Genomic DNA, 22,390 nt, shown 5'->3' on the forward strand with positions numbered 1-22,390 from the left:
CACCCGGAAGACCACCGGGAGCCAATGCAGCTCGCGCAGGAGGGGTGTCACATGATTTTCAATCCAGGAAACCTTTGATATGCCTGCTGTAGCTATACCTTTACCTATATTAATTGTAATTTAATTATTCCAGTACAGATTATAAAGATAAATTTTATCTGAATTTAAGTTATATATTCACAGAATTGATTGCCTTAAGCTAATGTTAAAGTATAATATAGCTCCTTGATCCTGAGCTATGCAGCCACTTCATAAAACACAGTAGAAAGGAAACAAATTTTAAGTAATAAAAGAATAAGTTCTTATAAAATGCAGATTGTACTCACTACAAGTAATATAATCATTGATCACTTCAAGCATATGTAATTTAATATACATTCAACTGGGTATTCTTTATAAGTTTATTTAATCATGTCTTGCACTTAGTCAGCAAGAATAAATAATTTTTAACTAAAGTAACTCAAAAGTTACTACTATCAGGATGACTAATTGTAAACTGCCACTTTTGAGGACCGCAAACTGAGTTACCAAAGCTTGTGGCTAATGTTCAGACACATTGAATATTGCTGCATTCAAAACTATAGAATGATTAGAGAAAAGACATTCTCTATACTTATTGATGATTGTTATGGACTTTTTGTATAAAAATGAAAAAAAAAGAATTTTGATTAGACAGGGTACATTATAGAAAGAAGAGCAATATAAGTAATTTTAGACAGACCAAATTAATTTAATTATTTTATTGATTCAATTTCTGTAGCCGCCCATCTCAACCAAGTGACTTTGGGCAGCTTACATTCTAAAATTATAAAATAATTAAAACAGTTTTTAAAAACATTAAAACAACAGCAGCATCCACAAAATAAGTAGAAACAGCATCTATGGTGATTGATCAACTAATGCCAAGGCCAAATAATGGGACCTTAACACATTCTGAGCCCCAAGCCCGGGTACAGTTGTATTGCTGTGAGGAATGTCAGAAGCTACTCTCATTTTTACTTTTCTTCAACTTTTTTCTTTTCTTGCACGTGTTTCTTCTTTGATTTGTTTCATTTTCTTTTTTTCCTCCTATAGTTTCATAGTTTTACCTTGTTTAAAGGTTTTAATAAGAATTATATTAAATATATATTTAAATTATATTTTAAAAAACTATAGAATCAAAGATGTTGACCTTCCTCAAAATGTTACCTCTTTCCTAGAATATACAATAATATAATCTACAACCATCTGCCTACTCATTTTATGCAAATTAAGTCACAGTTACATAGTCATCTTCAAAGCAAAAGTTTGGAATAAATATCAATTATATATATTTTCACAGAATATTATTACTGGCATCTCATCCCAAAGCAAGGAGGGACTTTATAATAGAATCAGAAACCACAGATTACACACCATATTTCAAACTCCAGAAAAAAGAGGAATACTAGCTAGTAAAGAAGAGACTGTCTCTTTGGAGTAGAGAGTAGATACAAAAGGAGTATCATTTCTCCTTTTGTGGAATGATAGAATGTATGTGTCAGATCTCAAAGGAAAGTATAAATGTTTTCTGATAATCCCACCAAAATGAAAGTTATTAGATTTCATAGTCTAGTGAAATTATCCTACTAGCAGAGGCTAATTGTTATGACTGATGAGATAATGAGGTTTAGCAATTCTGTGGACTAAATAAAACTACTGGGACATTAACTGAGTGATGAGTTCATATAATTCTTGTAGACTTATTTGTAGTCCATAAGATGCAGGTAGTCCTTGATTAACAACAATAGTTGGAATTGTAATTGTTGCTAAGTGATGTGGTTGTATAGTGTGATGTCAAGTGATCTCATTATTTAGTAATGGCAATTCCAGCAGTTGCACTTGCTGTCATTAGGCAAGAATTGCACAGGTTGTTAAGCAAGGACCTCCTGTGGCCACCTGCTTCTCCATTGACTTTGTTTATGAGAAGCCAGCAGGGAAGGTTGTAAAACACAATCGCATGACTATGGGATGCTGCAATGTTGCAATTGTGAGCTGTGCACTGAGCATCTGGATCAGGAAGGCATGACCCAGGGGAATGCTGCAATGGCAAGAACTCTGATGATCTGTCATAACTACAACTCATTCAGTATTGTTGTAAACTTGAATGTTCATTGAACAAATGGTGATCATACAAGGACCACCTGTACTTATATTACTCTGGCTTTAAACAGTAGTATTTTGGGGTAGCATTTTCTGGAATGGTACAGTGATCATTTATAAACTGACTCTGTCAATGTGGACCATAGACTGTAGTGGCGTTCTGAAGTTCTGTCACTTTGTCCTCTCTTTTCCCTGTCCTCTTTTCCTCTATCCCTTTCTCCTTCCAAATAAGTTCTTGCCCTATGGAATTCTTTTGTAAAGTTACTTTCCCGCCCCCCTTAGACGGCCCTCGTTCTGCAGGCTGGAGAGAGCACATGGAACGACGGCGAAGATTTGAATTTGATTTTCGAGACCGAGATGATGAAAGGGGTTACCGAAGAGTACGATGTGGCAGTGGCAGTATGGAGGATGATAGGGATAACCTTCCTGAATGGTGCTTAGAAGATGCTGAGGAAGAAATGGGGACTTTTGACTCATCTGGGGCATTCCTGTCCTTAAAGGTAAGGAACTTTCTATTGATTTGATATGTGACATGAATTATGTGTAGCTGGTAGAATAAATTTTGATGTATATATCATCCTTAGAAAGTGCAAAAGGAACCAATTCCTGAGGAACAGGAAATGGATTTCCATCCTATAGAGGAAAAGGAAGATCAGTCAGATTCAGAAGAAAGTCATAATGAAGAAGCCAAAGAATTAGATAAGACCCTTTTGAGAGAAGGAGTTAAGACAGACCGAATAATAGCAGGTAAGAGGGATTTATCAGATTTATGCTTCATCTGTTGTTTCAAACTGTCAAATTAGTTACTTGGGTTTATTCATTCCATTTCAGAAGAAACAGAAGAAACAGGAAAAGAATCTTCACCATCCACCAGGTTAGGTACCTCACCAAAATCACAGTCACAGGAGCCATTACCAATAAGCCTCATTGAAAGGAAGGAAGACTGTATTCCGGTAACAACAGAAAAATCAGAATTTGCAGAAAGCCAAATGGAGAATATTCCACTATCCAAAGTGCCCAATAGAGAAGGTAATCAAAATAAGTGTAGAAGAAACGAGAAATTTAAATACCATTGAAATTGGAACCATCTGAAAAATGGTTCAGAAAGAATGAAAAGATGGTTTAAGCACTTTTGAGTGACTACCAACAACATTAACTGCTTCATTGTAGCTTCATTGTAACTCTTGGATAGATTTTTGAAAACTTAGTGTGATTTTTAGTATATTTCATAGATGACGTGTTGCAAAAAAATTACAAATTTTGAGACGCTGACTATATAAATATTTTTTTAAAAAATAAAAATAGGCTGGTTAATGCATACTTTGTACATGTATTAATACAGTGTATTTGGTGATAGCTTTATGCCTTGAGAAGATTGCCCTGTCCCCCAAAGTCAGCTGTAGAGAGATAGTATTTTTTAAACAAGACTTAGGTGGATGGTGAGTCTAGGAATAATAATAACAATTAACCCAAATCCTTGGGAAGTACCTGATAGGTGGACAAAAATGCTAAATCCAGTCTCCACATTTGTGTGGCTGTACAACCAACCATAGTATATTAAATATTAAATATATATGTCATCCAAATCTCAGTGGTTCTGGACAGATCATAATCAAAGAAATTAAAATCATTAAAAGATAAAAATAAAAAATGGCAAGTGCAGTGAAGCAAGGCGTCTCACTCTCCATCACCAAAGCCTGGGGTTAAGAGCCAAGTTTTCATGGCTTTTCTAAACAAATAGTAATTATGAGCCAGATTTGGCCTGCAGATTGCTTATGGCCTATCAGTAGTATGATATATTTATTTTATAAGTTTTAACTCTGAAATTGGGGTATGAATATGTTATTCATGTCAGTATCATGAAAGCTAGCTAGAACATGTTAAGTGCAGGAAGCTCAAAGGGTATTTTTTTGTTACTTTCTTTAAAGATAAATTGTATTCAGGGGAAGCAGATATAAAGATGATAGAAAAGAGAATGCTATTTCTGATGTATTATGTAATACTACCCAAAATAATTTTGCATCTGTTGTTTTCCTCCTAGACTCTCCTTCTACTGTCCAGTCTTTGCCACAAATTCCTTCAGAGGCAGTTTCCACTATCCCTCCTTCAGATTCTAGTCCAAATTCGGCCTTAAGGTGTGTTCAAGCATCAGTTATGGCTGCTCCTGGTATGGGAAATGCTCTTACTGACCCTGATGATGAAGAGGGCCTCAAACATTTAGAACAGGTAAAAACACCTGTAAATTATTAATTTTAAAGTTAATTTATACTTCCCTTAGATGCATCTATCAAAAAAACCCTAAAACTTTCATGTCTGTTTGTAACATTCAGTTGGGTGAAAATGGACACCCATTCAGTTGGTGTAAGGACAACAATTATTAAACCATAGTAACTCAAATCAGCTAACTTTCAGAATGATCCCATGGCAATGAAATTTGGGGAAGTTGTGGCTGTTTCAGTGCAAATGCACCTTTCACTTACTCTTCCCAGAAACCTGTAGGTGGTGCAACACAAGGGAAAATGGGAAGGCTACAATACTGCCTTGTTTCCCACTTCCCTCTGGCTCCTGTACCCAACTCAGGCCTTCTGATAGAAAAATAATGAAATGCCAGCACTTAGCATATAAAAACAAGTATAGATTTCAAAGAGGCAAAGCAAAAATGAAATATTATACAATGAAGTCTTGATATAGAACTAAAATATTCATAGAATAAATAAAGTATTAAACCATTATCCTACTTTCATTAATTTAGGCGATATGAGAAGGTAGCAGAGTTTGAAAAAGGGAAGATTTGCTAATTCAGAAAGTTGGGGAGAATGTTTTTTTTCCCATATGCTCAATCTGATTTTGATATTTATAACAGTTGTGACTGATGCCCTTTTAATAGAGTTACTTTAAAAAGTATCTACGCTTGTGCTACATAAAATGGAGTGATCTCACCACTCAGTCAAAAAGGAAAGGAACTTCAGTTCTATAGTGATTCTTCATCTGTATTTTAATTACTTCCTGGAAGTGTCTTGCTTGAGGATAAACAGTTTTCATTTATTGATCTATAATTTGCTAGTTTCATAATCCTATAGTGCTATATTATACCTTTCTCTGCTTTATTAGTAAATGATACCACACAGTAGATTTGCATTTCGCCATTCAGTCTAGCCCCAGAACCTCAGTCTTCCCTTATGCCTCAGATAGATGTGTCATCTCTTTTTTCTTGGAAGTCTTATACAAGAACTTTTTATGTAGCTAAACAGTTAGTTTGGCGATCATATTAAGCATGATCTCTTCACTATCAGGTTTATACACTTCGGTATTCCTCTTACATTTGAACTTTCAAAGTGATACCTTTCAGCATTTCTTCATTTTATGCTCCAGTGGATGGTATTCCTTTAAAAAAAAATCTGCAGATGTAGTGAATCATGAGAGACTTGGTCTACATCTACCCAAAAATGTATCTTCTAGTCCCTGATTTCTCTAGTTTACCCCACACTGATGTCAAAATAACGGCTATCAATCCTTTCACCTTCTCTCATAGAAGTTTGCATTTATAGTAGTTGTGAGCCCACCTTTCCTTGATCCAATTTCTGGTATTGGGTGGATGAGGGTTCAATAGGCCTTTCTTCGCTTACCTTAAGTCATATTTGGGACTCATAGAGACCGCCCTGAAGATCACGTTATTTGGGTGTAAATAGAACCTTTGTGTGACCAAATGTGAATTCATGTAACTGACCGTTCCTCTTGATGTTAATGATCTCAAAAGTTCTTTTCACTGATTTGTGATTTACAGTAAACTTAATTTAATAAGTAATTCACATTCAAGTTCTAAAGCACAATTATTATTATTATATAATTTTTTTATTTTTTAATATAATAATTCCATCTTCAATTAAACAGTATGTGTCGTCCAGGTACAAATATCTTTGTAAAATGATAATCAAGATTTACAACATAATCATTACATTAACATTAATTCTATAATATTAAAATGATAAACGTTATAATCATAATATTTACTTCTCTTCTTTATTTCACTCATTTTTTTCTTTTGTTCCCTGTTTCTAACTTCCATTTTTGTTATCTAACCATTGATAAAATAAGTCCCATGTCATATAGTATTCAGTTTTCTTCTTCTTAATTGCTAGTGTTAATCTATTCATTTTTGCTCATTCTAATATTTTCCTGATCACATTCTCATCTGTGGGGATTTCTTCACTTTTCCAATTTTGTGCAAATACAATTCTAGCTGCAGTTAATATATGGATAATTAACCATATAGTTAACCTCTTTCTCATATCTAGGATGTATCTGCACCCATGAGTACCATGAGTACCATGCCATATCAATCTCTTGATTGCTCAATTCTTCTTTAGTTTTGAGTTCCCCCTAAAGCACAAATATTGTTGTCTGCTAAATCAGTTTTGTATTGACTAACAAACAACATTCTTTCAAACTGCCTTTTAATGCAGAAACTTATTTGTTGATTTCATTGATTATGTGACCAATTTTCATTGAGCATCTTAACATATATAATTGTGTGCAATATAAGACCAGTTTTAAAGATTTTGAATAGCTTTTTTCTTTTCTACTTCCAGTCATATTAAATACAAAGGTATTTTCACTATATTTCAGTGATTGCTTTTACCAGCTGTATTCTTTATAGCAATTTCTCTTTAATTATAGCAAGCAGAAAAAATGGTGGCATATTTGCAAGATAGTGCCTTGGATGATGAAAGATTAGCAGCCAAACTTCAAGAGCAGAGAGGAAAGGGTACTTCAATACCACTACACCATGAGTCCATGCAAAAATGGTTCTACAAAGATCCTCAAGGAGAAATTCAGGGTAAGTTTAGTTTGGTTTGGTTTGGTTTGGGGTTTTTTTTGTTTGGTTTGGTTAGGGGTTTTTTCATTTTGTTTTGTTAGAAACAGAGAAATCACATACAGGATGGATGGATGGGTAGGTGGGTGGGTGGATGGACGGACAGACAGAATTTTCATTGGGAAGATTATCAGCTATAACTGTTAAACATGTCAGGAAATATGGCATGTCTAGCAATTTCTGAAAGCCAATGTAGTTGTAGTGACTAGAATGTCAGAACAGGTCTGTGGAGAATCTGGTTTAAAACTCCATTCAGTCAATGCTTAGGAGATGACATTAGATTAGTCATTGTGATAATCTGGTTCACAATGTTGTGAACATAAAAATGAGGTATGTATATTACTTAGCTCCTTGAAGAAAAGTCAAGATAAAAATATATACTGTATATAGCTGCCTTAGGCCAAGAATATATATATATATATATATATTCTAGAGCTGCCTTAGGCCAGTCGTTCTTTCTCGGCTCTAAGAGGCAGGCAATAGCAAACCAATTCTGAAAAAATCTTGCCAAGAAAACTACAGAGACTACAGGTAGTCCTTGAGTTACAACCATAATGAAGCCTGACCATCACCTCATAATTTGTTATAGTCATAAAGCAGATCACTCACATGACCAATCTAATTTTATGACCTTTTTTGTGGTTAAGAAAATCACTGTAGTTTTTGAGCAAACAGTACAGTTATGTGAACTAATAGTTCACTGAGCAGTTTTGCTGAAAACAGGAAGTAAACGCCGTTTTTTTTTGCAAAACTCATAAAATGTAATTACGTAAATGGCCAAGCATCTGAATTGCGGTCACATGACCATGGAATATGTGATCATGAAAACTTTGAATCAAGGTCAGAAGTATCTCTCCCCCCCCCACACACACACAATTCCAGGTAGATATGTCAGGACTTTGAATGGTCATTAAGTAATTATTTGTAAATCAAGGATTACTTGTATTCCAGAAAGTCATCATGAGTCAAAACTGACCAAGGGCACCCAATACATAAATAAATAGGTAAAATATTAAAAATGATCCCTAATAAATTTACATGCATCTGTGATTGTTCGAACAACATTGATTGGATGTTTTCTCACTTATTTCTGTGGATTTCAACTTTGTATATATGTTGGTGGGTAATTTTGCAGGTCCATTCAGTAATCAGGAGATGACAGAGTGGTTCCAAGCTGGATATTTCACAATGTCATTATTGGTGAAAAGAGCATGTGATGACAGCTTCCAGCCCCTTGGAGACATCATGAAAATATGGGGCAGGGTCCCTTTCACTCCAGGGCCAGCATCACCTCTGCATATGGTAAATTCATAAACTGAATTAAAACAATTAGACAAGAAAAGCCGATTGTAGGAATTTATTTAAATACTTTTGTATTTTGAACTTTAGGGAAACTGCCTCAATTTTCCATGTTTATTTTTAAGAGAGAGGTGCAAAAAGCCTTGTGTGGAGCAAGAGAGTTTGTATGCATAGTACTTACTATTAAGGCAGAGTCAGCTTTCCTTTTCACTGATTTTTAAAGCTGTTATTCAAAAAGCTTTTACGTAATATTGCTTCAGGTATTACTTTACCTTGGATATCAATGAATGATATGTATCATCCTTATTTGGGCTCTCAAACTAGAATGATCCCTTATAATATGCCCTCATACTAGAGATTGATTCCACACTGTAGAAGGGAGACTATTTCAGTATATGTTTTTATGGATTTACACATTATCTGAAAAACACGAGTCAACATATGATTTTATCCATATGGGAACTCATGAGATACACATAGTTACAGTTACAGTTACCAATTACAGTTGGTATTAGATCTTATGTGATTCAGGTGCCTGTGCTGGAAATTGAACACTTAAGTCATTGAACTTTCTACAGTGTTCTTATCTTTATGAGCTATGATAGCCCTCGTCAAATCTGCAGGAAGGGGATATATGGATAATTTTGACAAATGCAGCCTATCTGGGCTCAGATTTACCTGATCATTTCTGGTGATTATGTGACCAGAACTAGTGTAGTTTTCTTGGCAATACTATGGTATAATTTACATTTACATTTACATTTACATTTTCTTCTTCTTTTCATTAATTTTATATTTATTTTATATTCCTATTTTTATAGAAGTATTGCTGAATTGGCTATGGGTTCAAAAAGTATTGCTGAGTAAACTTATACCTGAAACTTTGTTTTTTCACATGCAACAATATTTTTAAAAAGATTGTTTTAATAAAACAATCCCATACATCTCATAATAACAGAGAACCAAATTGCTTTAACAATTCATTTGAAAATAAAGTAGATCCATACTTTTAATAGAAAAGTTCAACAGTTGTGCCACAACAGAAAATATCTTTCTTCTATTCCTACCAGTGTAATCTTACTTTAAATGTTCAAAAAGTCCCTCTGAAGCAGATCTTTTAAAATGAACAAATATTTGAGAATTGTGGCTTGTGCCCAAAAACAAATTAGCAGCTCTTGATAAGAGAAAGCGTATTTCCAGTAAAGTGTGAATTAGTGAACAACTTGGCTACCAGATTTTAGAGAATGCTGTTCAAGATTTAAGTCCAATTAAAGAGCATTGCATTAATCTAAATCATTAATCTAAATTGCCACTCTGTAAGGAGGCCAAATGGGCTGAGATGGGGAGAGATAAGTGGGGGAAGAGAATTTAAGTGCCTCTGCAGACCAGATGCTGCAAAGGCCATAGTTTTAGGGACCAGTCAAATATACTATCCATTCAGAGTTGTTGCACCTTTGAATGGTCACTGAATGATTGGTCATTAAGTGTGAGGACCACCTTATGATCAAACAGGTGGTACAGTTTCCTCCAAGTTTGGTAACTGATTTGTTTACACTCTCAGGGTGAGTTGGACCAAGAACGTCTGACTAGACAACAGGAATTGACAGCCATGTATCAAATGCAGCATCTCCAGTACCAGCAATTTTTGTTACAGTAAGTCTATTGAAAGTCTGTGGGTTTTTTTGCTGATGACTCAAAGGTGTGTAATAGATTTGATGCTCCTGGGGATATTCGTAACACAGAAAATGATCGTTGGAAAATTGATCAAAAATGTGGAAACTGCAGTTCACTGTTTCAAAATGTAAGATCATTTACATTTAGCGAAAAAGAATCCTTCGGTAGGGTACAGTATTGGGGGTACAGTATTAGCCAGTGCAATGGAAGGAAAGGATTTAGGTGTGCCCATAGTTGATGATTGCAAAATGAGCAAATAGTGTGGTCATACCGCTAGGAAGGCAAATAAAATTCTGGGTTGTATTCATCATCAGAAGGAAAAAGGAGGTTATAATTCTAGGTACGGATTTAGTCAAAGCCCATTTGGAATACTGTATCAGTTCTGTAGAACTTACTTAAAAAAGATATTGATAAGACTGATTGAGTGCAGAGATGGGCGATAAAAATGGTGCAAGATCCGAGGAACAAAAGATATCAGGAGAGCAGGAGGAACTGAGTATGTACAACCTGGAGGACAGAAGGAAAGGAGTGACATAATTGAAACCTTTAAATATATTAAGGATGCGAATAAGGTTCTAGAAGGCAGTATTTTCAATATTAAGCAAAAATTAAGAACATGAAGGCATAACCTCAAACTGACAGGAGGGAAGTTCAGAAGTGATGTTAAAAAATATTACTTCACAGAAAAAGTAGTGGAAGCTTGGAACCAATTTCTAGCGGAGGTTGTGAGTCAATCATCAGTATCCGAGTTTAAATGTGTTTGGGATACACACATGTCCATCATCCAACAAAAATTTAAAATAAAAATAAATGATATATAACAATAATAATTAAAAATAATGAATAAATTAATTAATTAAAAAGAAAACAAAAAACAAACTCAAAGGGTAGATTCAGTGGACCACTAAGTTTTTTTCTACCATCAGTTTTCTATGATGTCTTTTTTTAGTGGTCTGGAGTCATATCTGTTAATTATCTATTCGTCCACATCAATTTGTAATTTTTTGTAAGTTTATTTATTGTTAGTCTTTTTCAAATTACACATTTTGCGCTTCTTTTATTATAAAAATTGGGGATTGCAATTTATATAATATAGACCTTATTTTTTAAAACTTTATTTACACTGAAGTATACAGTGCAATATGTTATACATAATACAAATTTTAAAAAATAGATAACATGGAGGAGAGTCATCTTGAGCTTTAGTAATAGTTTAACATTTTTCTTCTTTTAAGTATATCTTTTCAGAAAGTGAAATATAAAGATAAAGAAATGGGATAAAGGGTATCTTTATATTCTTCAGAATATTTTAGGACTCCAATATAGTTCTATGATCTGATATTAGTCTTTCCATTAATGTAGTATTCTTTGTTTTAAGGTACCAGTTAATGTGACTTCCATCCCAGTACTCCATAGCATATATGAGGGTGTTCTTGATTCTCTTAAGGGCTGCAAAAGGGAGATGTAGAGATACTAGCTTCTGCAGCTTATGTATATGCATAGTCAGACCATTGTATGTTTCCATAATCAGATTACATGGGCATGTGTTATATGTGCATGTATTAATAAAGGTTTTAAAAGTTTAAAAAATGATTTTGTAAGTCAGAATGACTTTTTTGCATTTCCTTTTGAAGACAACAATATGCACAGGTGATGGCACAACAGCAAAAAGCAGCTGTCTCATCGCAGCAGCAGCAGCAGCTGGCTCTCCTTTTGCAACAATTCCAGGCACTTAAAATGAGGTAAATATACTGATTCCCTGGCCACTGATGTGTTTCTCTGACAAATACACGTCTTTATTTTCATGCAACCATCTGTCTCATTCGTGCTTTACATTATTTACTTTGTATGTTACCAATGTATCATACTATTGAAGGAATGCTTATTGATCCAGCAGAGAATTTTGTCCACTGAATGGGATGGGTAGAATTTCCTGGGATTCCTTTTCTCTCATATTCTGGTGTTCAGGGAGCTGTGGTAAGGGTTCTTCCTGAATACCATGTCCTCATTCCACTGAAGCCTCTGCAGAACCAAATCACAGGGTAACATGTACTTTCAAGATTCTTCAGCTTCCTCAAATGGAATGAGGGTAAAAAAAATCTTACAGGTAATCCTCCAGTTATTCCTGTAATCGAACCTGCAATTACAGCTATGATCGTTATAAAGCAGGTCACCATATGACTGGATCTGATTTTATAAACTTTTTCATGCTGGTTGTTAAGCAAATGCTGCTGTTGTTAAGCAAATTCATTGTTCACTGTGGGGCAGTTTTTGCTGGAAACCAGTAGTAAGTCCCATTTTCAGTGTTGTTTTAATTTTCGCTGGGTCTGGTCGTAAATTGAGGACTACCTGACTAGAAATCTGGTATTTGCAGGACCATTTATATCATATTTATTAATTTGTATCTTCCTGCAATATATTTATTTTCAATAATGCAGACTTTGTATTCAATTTCCAGCTGATAGTATTCAAATTTTTTATGAAACTTCTAGATTTTGCTCAAGCCTGGAAAATACAGAGAAGTACAATACTACCTTAAAACTGGCTTTCTGAAAGGAAAGAAAACAAATGTATTAAAACAAGATAGCTTTTGTCTTGCAAGAGTGTGTTTACTCTCAGTCTTTATGTTATAGAAAAGTTGAACAGAACATGGTGCCACCTGTAACAAGATCAATGTCAGACACTAGTTCAATTTGGGAACTTCAGTCAACTGCTCCACAAACTACTGGTAGGAAACAGTTTTTGAATGTGTTTATATTGGCTGCATTTAGATTGAATATTAAAAGTTATTTATAAAACCAAAGTTTCTGTGAAATTGCAAGTAACATAAGTTCTAAAGCTGTGGTTTGAAATTCATAGCAAGCCAAGATCTGCAACCATAATTTTAAGCAGTTATGAAACAATGATTTGTGGGATTTGGATATAATAAGCTATAATTATTACTGAGATAGGGGTTATTGTTGAGCAGAATGCTGAGACAATGGTAGAAATCAATCAGTGACAATAAAAATGCAGAAGAAATCAAATCAAAATAAATATTTAGAAAGCATTTTATATTAAAAATGACATACTAAAGCCAATCAGCTGAACAATGTATTCAATAACATTCACTTCCTTACTTCAAACTATTTAAGGTCCTATTTATATAAATCTAAGACAGCAGTACGTTAACTAGGTAACTTCTAAGAGCACAAAATTTCTACATTTTTTCCTTGAGAAATCCAACTGGATTTTAAGTCCCATATCTTTAGACCACATAGGAACCCAATCCTTAGGAACAAAAAAGGTTTCCAATATAAGAATTTGCCAAAGCTATGTACTGTAAATTCAATTAATTGACTAGAGAATATACTACTACCGGTACTAACTTAGTCTTATTCCCAATTTAAATGTTTGTTATTTTTATATACTTGAGTTATATACATTACACATCTGCAGTCTCTATTTTTTCCTTGTTTGCTTTGAAGTCTGGGAAGGAAGTAGTGTCTGGGACCTCCCAATCGATACTGCAACTCAGGGACCAGCTTTAGAACAGTTACAGCAACTTGAAAAGGCCAAAGTTGCAAAGGTAAGGAGCAGTGTATATTTTACTATATGACATGAAATTGTTTTTACTTCAACCTCTAATTTATCTTTTTGTGGCAATTTACTTGATGTGGCAGATGCTATTTGCCATAATTAGAGTGCAACATTTTACAATTGGTTGATTAGCTGTGTGTTATCAAATTGGTGTTGACTCTTAGTGATCACATAGATGGATTTCTCCATTACAATCTGTCCTAACTTGGTCCTTCAGTTCTTTCAGTGGTACATTAATTACCACATCCACCTTGCTCTGGTTGTCTTCAGAGCTTTTATGGGAGAACTAGATCATCACATTATGTGTCCAAAGTAGGATAAATAGATCACCTTGAGCGAGAACTCTGGGTTGATTTGTTCAATGATCTATTTATTTTCTTGGTTGGACATTAAATAAAGAATAGTTAATTATGGAGCAGATATTGTTTTAGCACATTATAAAGACAAAATACTGGGAAGACATTCACTACTATACTTGTAGGGAAGGATGCTAAGGCAAAATCATATACTAGCAAGAATCATGCAGTTATTTATAGAGATAATTCTATTGTCATATTTCCAGTATTGCTCTTAAATTTTAGCTAGAGCAGGAACGGAGGGAAGCTGAATTAAGGGCCAAAAGAGAAGAAGAAGAGCGTAAGAGGCAGGAGGAGCTCCGGAGGCAACAGGAAGAACTAATTAGGAGACAAGAGGAAGAAAGAAAAAGAAGAGAAGAAGAGGAGTTAGCTCGTAGGAAGCAGGTGATAATTCAAATATGTTCAATTATTACTATTGTCATGTTAAAAAAAGATGCCATTTTTCTAGTATTATGCATGTGTGTAAGCAAGAAATATTGTAGAATTTAATTTTATTCTTACATTTTTCTACCTTATATCAGTAAAGCCATAGGAACATCTTCAGGGCCGCTCTGAAGAATGTTGTAACTGTCTGTCAGATAAAGATGTTCAGATTCACTCAGAATTGAACCTGACCGGGCAAGACTGATTGAGGTGCCTGAAGCATGGTTTTGTAGATTTATTTGAGATAAGTGACTTTGATGAAGTAGACAGAATCGGTTTGCAAGCACCAGCAGGTGTGTCTTCTCTGCTATAGCCCCTGCCCTCTTGAACATTCTGTCTTCAAAATTATGATGTCCCTGAATGTGGTTTTTCACAAATGACCTAATGAAGTGCCCAGGCTTAGAGGCAGACATGTATTAAGGGCCTCATTTCTTGACCATATTAACATCCATACATCTATGGTGGTAACTTTATTCAGCAGCCATATATATTTATTTATTTATATTGTTTTAATTATATTTATGGTTATGCCACTCAGAGTGACTTGTTGAGATGAGTGGCTATAGAAATCAAATAAATCAAAACATGTTTCAAATGTGGCATAGTGGTGCAAGTGTAGTATTTCAACAAAACGGCCCACAGCATGGAATTTGATCCTGACGGGGCTCAAGGTTGACTCAACTTTCCATCCTTCCGAAGTTGATAAAATGGGGTCCCATATTGTTGGGAACAATATGCAAAGAATGCTGACCTTGTAAACTGCCCAGAGAGTGCTATAAAGCACCATGCAGCGGTGTATAAATCTAAATGCTATTGCTATAGTCTCAAAAACAGAGAATTATGTATTAAATGGAAAAAATCCAAATATTTAAAAGCAATCAACATTCCAATTACCTTCTGTTTGTATTTTTAAAACTATAACATAATTTCCTGAAAAAAAATCTTGTAGTCTGTTTATTTGTACTCTGCATGTAATAATTACTTAATAGTTACAAGGTTTTCTCTTTCCAAAAGGCAGACAGAGATTTCAGATGATGATTTGCTAGCTTGCTTATTTATTTATTTATTTATTTATTTATTTATTTATTTATTTATTTATTTATTTATTTATTTATTTATTTATTTATTTATTTATTTTGTATACCACCCTTCTCCCAGAGGGGACTCAGGGCGGTGAACAGCCAAAATTAAAAAACATACAAATACAAAAGTTAAGATAATTAAAAAAGAATTAAATCATTAGCTTCCCAATTTAAAACCCCCAAATCCATAAAATTTAAAATCCCAATTAAAAACCATTTAGGCTAGGTCGGTTTGGTGGAATAAAAACGTCTTCAGGGCTTTACGGAAGGTCCGGAGGTCCGGGATCAATCGTATTCCAGGAGACAGCTCGTTCCACAGGGCGGGTGCCCCCACAGAGAAGGCTCTCCCCCTGGGGGCCGCCAGCCGACATTGCCTGACCGACGGCACCCTGAGGAGGCCCTCTCTGTGAGAGCGTATTGGCCGGTGGGAGGTTATCGGTAGCAGCAGGCGGTCTCACAAATATCCTGACCCTAAGCCATGGAGCACTTTAAAGATGAGAATCAACACCTTAAAGCGCACCCGGAAGACCACTGGGAGCCAATGCAGCTCACGCAGGATTAATTTTTTTAAAAAAATGCTTGAATGACATGAACAGCAATGGTCAAAGAAAACCCACTGTACTTCTACTCATCAGTTCCTCCATCCATAGTGCTTCATTTTGAATGAGCCAAGGAGCTTTCTTGTTGAAACATTTTGTGCAGCAAGAAAACAACCAGCAGAATCTGCCACACTCTAGGGAGTGAGGCATCAGGGTAGGCAGATAGTGCCACAGTTATGTATTGTGTATACAAATTTATAAGAAAAAATATTTTTTGAATAGTAATTTTACAATATTCAGCTCCTCATATTGCTTGTAAACTTTAAATAAAGAATGCACAAATAATCTTTAGGGGCTAAAAAAGAAATGAAGCTATATAAATTTGTGGGGTCCTTGGCACTCTTTGAGCTTGGTGGTGTTCTTCCAGACATTTCATTATCAAACTAGGTAACATTATCAGTGCTAGAAGGGAGTAGGGTTTGTTTTTATTTTTATATACTAGTAGCTTTTTGCTGGAGGAAGCATTCTGGGTGGTTCCTTGTTATTAAATTTAAATTGTTTTATTTTTCACTGGCAATAGGACAGAACTGACACAAAAGGAGAAGGATAATTTTCTTCCTCAGGTGCTATAGTTATTCCAAGTTGCTATTAGCCCTGGAAGGAAAGCTTTAATCAGCATCAGTGCTGAGAATAACATACTAGCTGTACTGCATCAGTCCAAGACCAATCTTTATCCAATTAATAAAAGATGTATAACAACACAGATTTCCAGGATGCTACCAGCTTTTTAGTAGTCAAGATTTTTCACTTCAGATTTAACAACAACAACAACAACAACAACAACAACAACAACAACAACAACAACAACAATAATAATAATAATAATAATAATAATAATAATAATAATAATAATAATAATAATAATATTTATATACCGCCCTTCTCCCGAAGGACTCGGGGCGGTGTACAGACAGAATTAAAACATAAATATACAATATCATATTTAAAATTAATTAAAATCATTAAATAGTTTTGGACGAATTTTAAAACCCAAAATTAAAACCCAATTTAAAATCATTCAGTTAGACAGCCCCACCTGTTGGAACAGTAGGGTCTTGAGGGCACAGCGAAAGACCCGGAGGTCAGAGATGTTACGAATATCCGGGGACAATTCATTCCAAAGGGCAGGAGCTCCGACAGAGAAGGCTCTCCTCCTGGGTGTCGCCAGCCGACATAACTTGGCCGATGGCACCCTGAGGAGTCCTTCTCTGTGGGAGTGAACTGGTCAGTGGGAGGCAGAAGGCGGTCCTGTAGATATCCTGTTCCTATGCCATGGAGCGCTTTAAAGGTGGTGACCAACACCTTGAATTGCACTCAGAAGACCACTGGGAGCCAGTGCAGCTCACGCAGGAGAGGTGTTACATGGGTGTAACGAGGTGCGCCCATAACCACCCGCGCGGCCGCATTCTGGACCAGTTGGAGCCTCCGAGTGCTCTTCAAGGGGAGCCCCATGTAGAGAGCATTACAGTAGTCCAGACAGGAGGTGACAAGGGCATGAGTGACCGTGCGCAAGATTTGACTATGAGCAACTAGATTAGGGGGATGTTTTATACCAATGATGGCGAACTTTTTCGGCACTGAGTGCCCAAACTGGAATGCACATGAAACCGGAAGAGCAGCTGATGACGGCGCGAGTGTCCGCAGAGAGGGCTCTGCGGGCCACCTTCGCCATCATGGTCTTATACTTTTAATCTTATGATTATGTTACAAATAAAGAGACATGGCTATACAGTCTTACTAGGTACTAATGGTGCAGTCTAACTTTTCTTTTTGTGAAAGGAGGAAGCTCTCAGGCGACAACGGGAACAAGAAATTGCACTAAGGAGGCAGCGAGAGGAAGAGGAACGGCAACAACAGGAAGAAGCACTTAGAAGGTTGGAAGAAAGGAGAAGAGAGGAAGAGGAAAGACGGCAGCGAGAAGAGTTGCTTCGCAAACAGGTGAAAAGAAAGATGCTGATCTGTTCAGAATGAGTAGACCTGATAATCTCTGCTGCCTTTATGGCAATAGATATTGCATATTTCCTCCCCAGTTATTATTATATTTTTAATATGTCATTATAGATGAAACAGAAAAGAGATTATTATTAATTAAACACAAGATTTTTAACAATTCAGAATTGATAAATGAAAATACTACCTCAGCTAGACAAGCTTTTAAATGGACCTTGAAAACCTGTTTTCCCAACACTAGGATATCAGGGTGTTCCTCTTTGGTGTGCAGTTTGTTTAGTTCGAGTGTGTTTCTTTCCTACCTGTTACATGTACTATCATGTTTACTTTTTGTTGATCTGTTTTTTTCAGAAGTTGTGTCTGTTTTTGCATTCAAGTCACCCACATGGGAGTAGATAGATGAGTTATATAACTAATATATAAATACACTAGGGTGTAATGCATTTTTGAGGACTGTTTAGTTGAATTATTTGAAATTAGTTCTATTCTACCCAATAGTTATGTTTTGGAGCAAGTTGCATTAATTAAAGCAGAGAATACGTACGTGTCTGTAGAATTGCTTTGAAAGTAAACATTTTAATCTAGAACTTTAGAGGATTTGCTTTTTTTCTGAACTGGAAAGGAAGAGGAGGCTGCCAAATGGGCACGTGAAGAGGAGGCCAAGCGTCAGGTGGAAGAAAACCGATTGCGCATGGAAGAAGAAGCAGCTCAGCAGCAGCAAGAAGAGGAAGAACGGAAGCGGAAAGAGCTGGAACTCCAACGCCAGAAGGAAATTATGAGGCTGAGGCAGCAGCAGCAGGAAGCTTTGCGTCGATTGCAACAGCAACAGCAGCAGCAGCAACTCGCGCAGATGAAGGTATCAATGCTTCTCAGTGTAACTTTTGTATTGTTTTCAAATGAATAATGGCTATTGTTATCAAATGAATATGAATTATGCTCATAACGAGACTAGAGATTCATCCTGTTAATTCTGCAAAATCTGTACAATTGTTGCTGTTTTTAACTTTAGAACAGAGTAAGTATATCTCTTATTTCAATGAGCAGCCTGTTTGCTGTTCTGTGTTTTGGGTAGACAGAGAATAAGCCCTCTTTGGAGCTCCAAAGGAAGCTCAGAGTATTATTTCTTTACTCCTTAAACCAGGGGTGTCAAACTTAAGGCCTGGGGGCCAGATCCGGCTTGTGGGGTGCTTAGATCTGGCCTGCGGGGCTGCCCTGGAAACATCAAAGGACCGGACTGCGATGCCTCTGCCAGCAAAAATGGAACTCAGGAAGACCACACAATGGCCTCCTGCAGTGGTCTACTAGTGAAAATGGAGCTCAGGAGGACCACATGCCACCTTCCCAAGCTCCATTTTCACTGGCAGACCGCTGCAGGAGACCGTCACAGCCAAAAACGAAGCTCAGGACTATGGGGTCACAGGGCCCTTGGAGCTTGAGGGCCAGGATGGGGGCTTGCCCTCTGTTGCCTAGGGTTCTGGACAGCCTGCGCCGTCATCCAGAGTCCTCTGCATAACCTGAGAGGGACAGGGTAGCTCCTCTGGAGGACAAGAGTTTGGCACTCTTCCTGGTCTCTCCTTCCTCCGCTGGAGACAGTGAATTCCCTCAGGCCAGCCGACATTAGTGATGTCGAGCTGGCCACGCCCACCCTGGCCACGCCCACCTGGCCCCCAAAGGTCAAACACAACCCTGATGTGGCCCTTGATGAAATGGAGTTTGACACTCCTGCCCTAAACAAAAACGTTTACATTTTGTCAAGTAGCATGAGTTAGTTCTAAATCTAGAACTATGAGAGGAAACAGGTAGTCCTGGTTCAATGATCATTCCTTTAGTGACCTTAGTCACTAAATATGGTTGTAAATCGCCTGCATTTACAACCATAGCATGTACTTCAGCTCCCACGACCTGTTTAGCTCCCCTTCTCTGTCATTCCTGCTGCCCTGCCCTTTGCTACTCCAACTAACCTTTGCCGCCGCCTTCCTCCTACTACTGACAGAGCGCATCCAGCTTATCCAGCTCTTGGCCCTTTGCCATGCATCACACCCTGCATTCAACCACCATCCCAGCTGACCTTTGCCATCTTCCCCCGCCTGTTGTTCACAAGATACTGTCAGCTGAGGCAACTGCTGGTCCTTAGCAAAGCCTCCTGCAGTAGCATCAGGAGGAAGAAGACACAGAAGGTCAGCTGCGGGAGGGAGGTGGAGTGAGGGCAGCTAAAATATTAGAAATGCAGGGGAGATAGGCAGATGGGGGGGAACTGAATGAGAGGCAAGCGTGGCAGGACAGCAGAACCTCATCTGCTGAAGGGAGCTCACCAGGCCTGGATGAGGAGAAGGAAGCAGGCCAGAACTGGTCATTTGTGCAGGCTAAGAGAAATGTGAGTTCCGTGTCTAACAACAGCATGGTCTTTGTCTAATGACCAGAACCAGGAACAACTGGAGTGGCTATTGCTAAGCACTGTGGTCACATGTTTCACCTAATAACCAGTGATGGAAATTCTGGCCCCTATTTGGGTCATTAAGCAAAGACTACTTGTGCAATATTTCTAGTGGTCACAACACTGGGTTTTAATACCATCATATATTTTTTTCTACACGAAGCTGAAACTAAATAGTTAACACAAAACATGCAAGCTTATATAATTTACAGAATGTGATTATTTTAAAGACAGATTGTAATTCTTTTCTGAATCTATACTACCCTTGATCGGTGGTGAAATCTACAACTCTAGCAAAACAAATACAGGTATTCCGTGACTTACGATTACAGTTGGATCTAGAATTTCCATTGCTAAGCAATGCGATCATAACATGTCATGTCATCTGACTACATCGCTTAGCAACAGCAATCCTGGCACTCCCCATTGCTGCTATTAAACAAATTCCAGTGGTTGTTAGGTGAGGAACCCACCCCAATCCAAACCCTCCCAGCTGCAAGCCTTGATTTTTCTGTTGTTTCCCTTTCTCCCCAACTGCTTATTCCCTCCCACCATCTCTGCCCTTTTGGCTGCTCTGCACCCTGTCTTGCATCTGGAAGCCTCAGCAGCCCCTGCTCAGCAGTGTAGTGCAAAACTGTCTCACCCCAGGAAGCTCTAACAACAATATACCCAAAGCCTCAACATCCCAGGAAGTGTCCCATTTCCAACCGTAGTTGTCTTTGCCGCCCTGTACTCTCAAGGCCCCTGCCATCCCAACTGACCTTCGATGTCTGGTCCTGCAGCTGACGAGATGCATCCATCCTGCCCCTTCCCAAAGCAGCTGCTGACCATGTGAGTTGATCTACCCCAGGTCTCATGAGGAAACCACTGTGCACAACCTGGGGAAGAGATCTCGTGCAGCCAGCAGATGCCTTGTGAAGGGTCAGGGCAGGGACCACAGAGTACAGAGGGTCAAAAGGATATAAATATCAGGTGTAGGTAGGTGAGTCGGGGGAGTTAAAGCACCCCTGTGGTTGTTAAGTGTGTGCAGGTTGCTAATTGCCTTAATTTTGATCATGTGATGGTGAGGCATTGCAACAGCTTTAACCTTGGGGACCAGTCATAAATCCCTTCGTTAAGCGCCACTGTAACTGAATGGTCACTCAACAACTGGGTGCAAGTTATAATAAGCAATGCTGTATTTTTATGCATTATACTATACTGCTTCTTCTTTTTTTTTCTGTTTTTCAAGGCTGCCCTGTATGGCAAACCACTTCACTTTTACCGTAATCATTCTAGATAAAAAGTTTGCCCAAAGACTCTGTCTCATGAATACTTCTATGGTCTTACTTTTGTTAATACATCTTTTTTGGCTTTTCCTTCTGAATTACTGGTTTTTCAACTGTTTTAGCTGTTTCCCTTCTTTTACATGGGATATTTAAGCTCAGTAAAATCCAATTATTTTTCACAGTTAGTCTGAACCTTACTGCTGTAGAAACTATTTCTCTTTGTTGGAAATATGAAATTTATATTGAGCTACAAGCTTGGCTGTTATACAGAAAAAGATTGCAATTGTACAGTGTAAGAGAGCAATAAGCAAATTGTGATTAAGTTAATACCTGTAGTCTTGTTGTTACCGTTTCTTTATTCTTTATCTCATTTTTGATGTATTTCTTGTTTCCGTTAGGAGAATCTAACTGGTATTTTCTGTGTACATTTGTTCCTAGCTCCCTTCTTCTTCAACATGGGGTCAGCAATCCAGTTCAAGAGCTTGTCAGTCACAGGCAACATTATCATTAGCAGAAATCCAAAAGCTTGAAGAAGAGAGAGAGAAACAAGTTCGAGAAGAGGTAAATGTTATAGTTTCCAAACAATAAATAGTTTTGGGTAACTGCTGAGACAGAATTTTGGAATTTGTTTCCTTAAGCCTGGGATGTGCATTGTGAAAGACTTTACATGATTCTACCCATTCTTTTCTGCTTCTGAAAAATCCACTGTTGCTTGCTAATATGAGTGGTGGC

The 22,390-nt window shown here is 37.1% G+C and overlaps 1 protein-coding gene across 4 annotated transcripts in view; it reads left to right on the forward strand.

The window, feature by feature from the left end:
• The window catches only part of GIGYF2 (GRB10 interacting GYF protein 2), a 91,674-nt gene that overhangs the window by 64,602 nt on the left and 4,682 nt on the right, over positions 1 to 22,390 (forward strand). For 2 of the 4 annotated variants that reach the window (XM_070946251.1, XM_070946254.1), the window contains 14 exons: positions 2,404 to 2,621; positions 2,706 to 2,868; positions 2,953 to 3,150; positions 4,163 to 4,347; positions 6,799 to 6,958; positions 8,130 to 8,296; positions 9,855 to 9,946; positions 11,602 to 11,709; positions 12,601 to 12,695; positions 13,435 to 13,535; positions 14,128 to 14,286; positions 17,786 to 17,944; positions 18,579 to 18,812; positions 22,097 to 22,219. In XM_070946251.1, the coding sequence (XP_070802352.1) occupies positions 2,404 to 2,621; positions 2,706 to 2,868; positions 2,953 to 3,150; positions 4,163 to 4,347; positions 6,799 to 6,958; positions 8,130 to 8,296; positions 9,855 to 9,946; positions 11,602 to 11,709; positions 12,601 to 12,695; positions 13,435 to 13,535; positions 14,128 to 14,286; positions 17,786 to 17,944; positions 18,579 to 18,812; positions 22,097 to 22,219 (2,162 nt within the window). The remainder of the gene's footprint in view (positions 1 to 2,403; positions 2,622 to 2,705; positions 2,869 to 2,952; positions 3,151 to 4,162; positions 4,348 to 6,798; positions 6,959 to 8,129; positions 8,297 to 9,854; positions 9,947 to 11,601; positions 11,710 to 12,600; positions 12,696 to 13,434; positions 13,536 to 14,127; positions 14,287 to 17,785; positions 17,945 to 18,578; positions 18,813 to 22,096; positions 22,220 to 22,390) is intronic. The other 2 variants (XM_070946253.1, XM_070946255.1) reach the window with 2 other exon arrangements.

This window comes from Pituophis catenifer, unplaced genomic scaffold (assembly GCF_029215685.1).
Source record: "Pituophis catenifer annectens isolate HBS135680 unplaced genomic scaffold, rPitCat1.0.hap2 SCAF_6, whole genome shotgun sequence".
Classification (NCBI taxonomy): Eukaryota; Metazoa; Chordata; class Lepidosauria; order Squamata; family Colubridae; genus Pituophis; species Pituophis catenifer.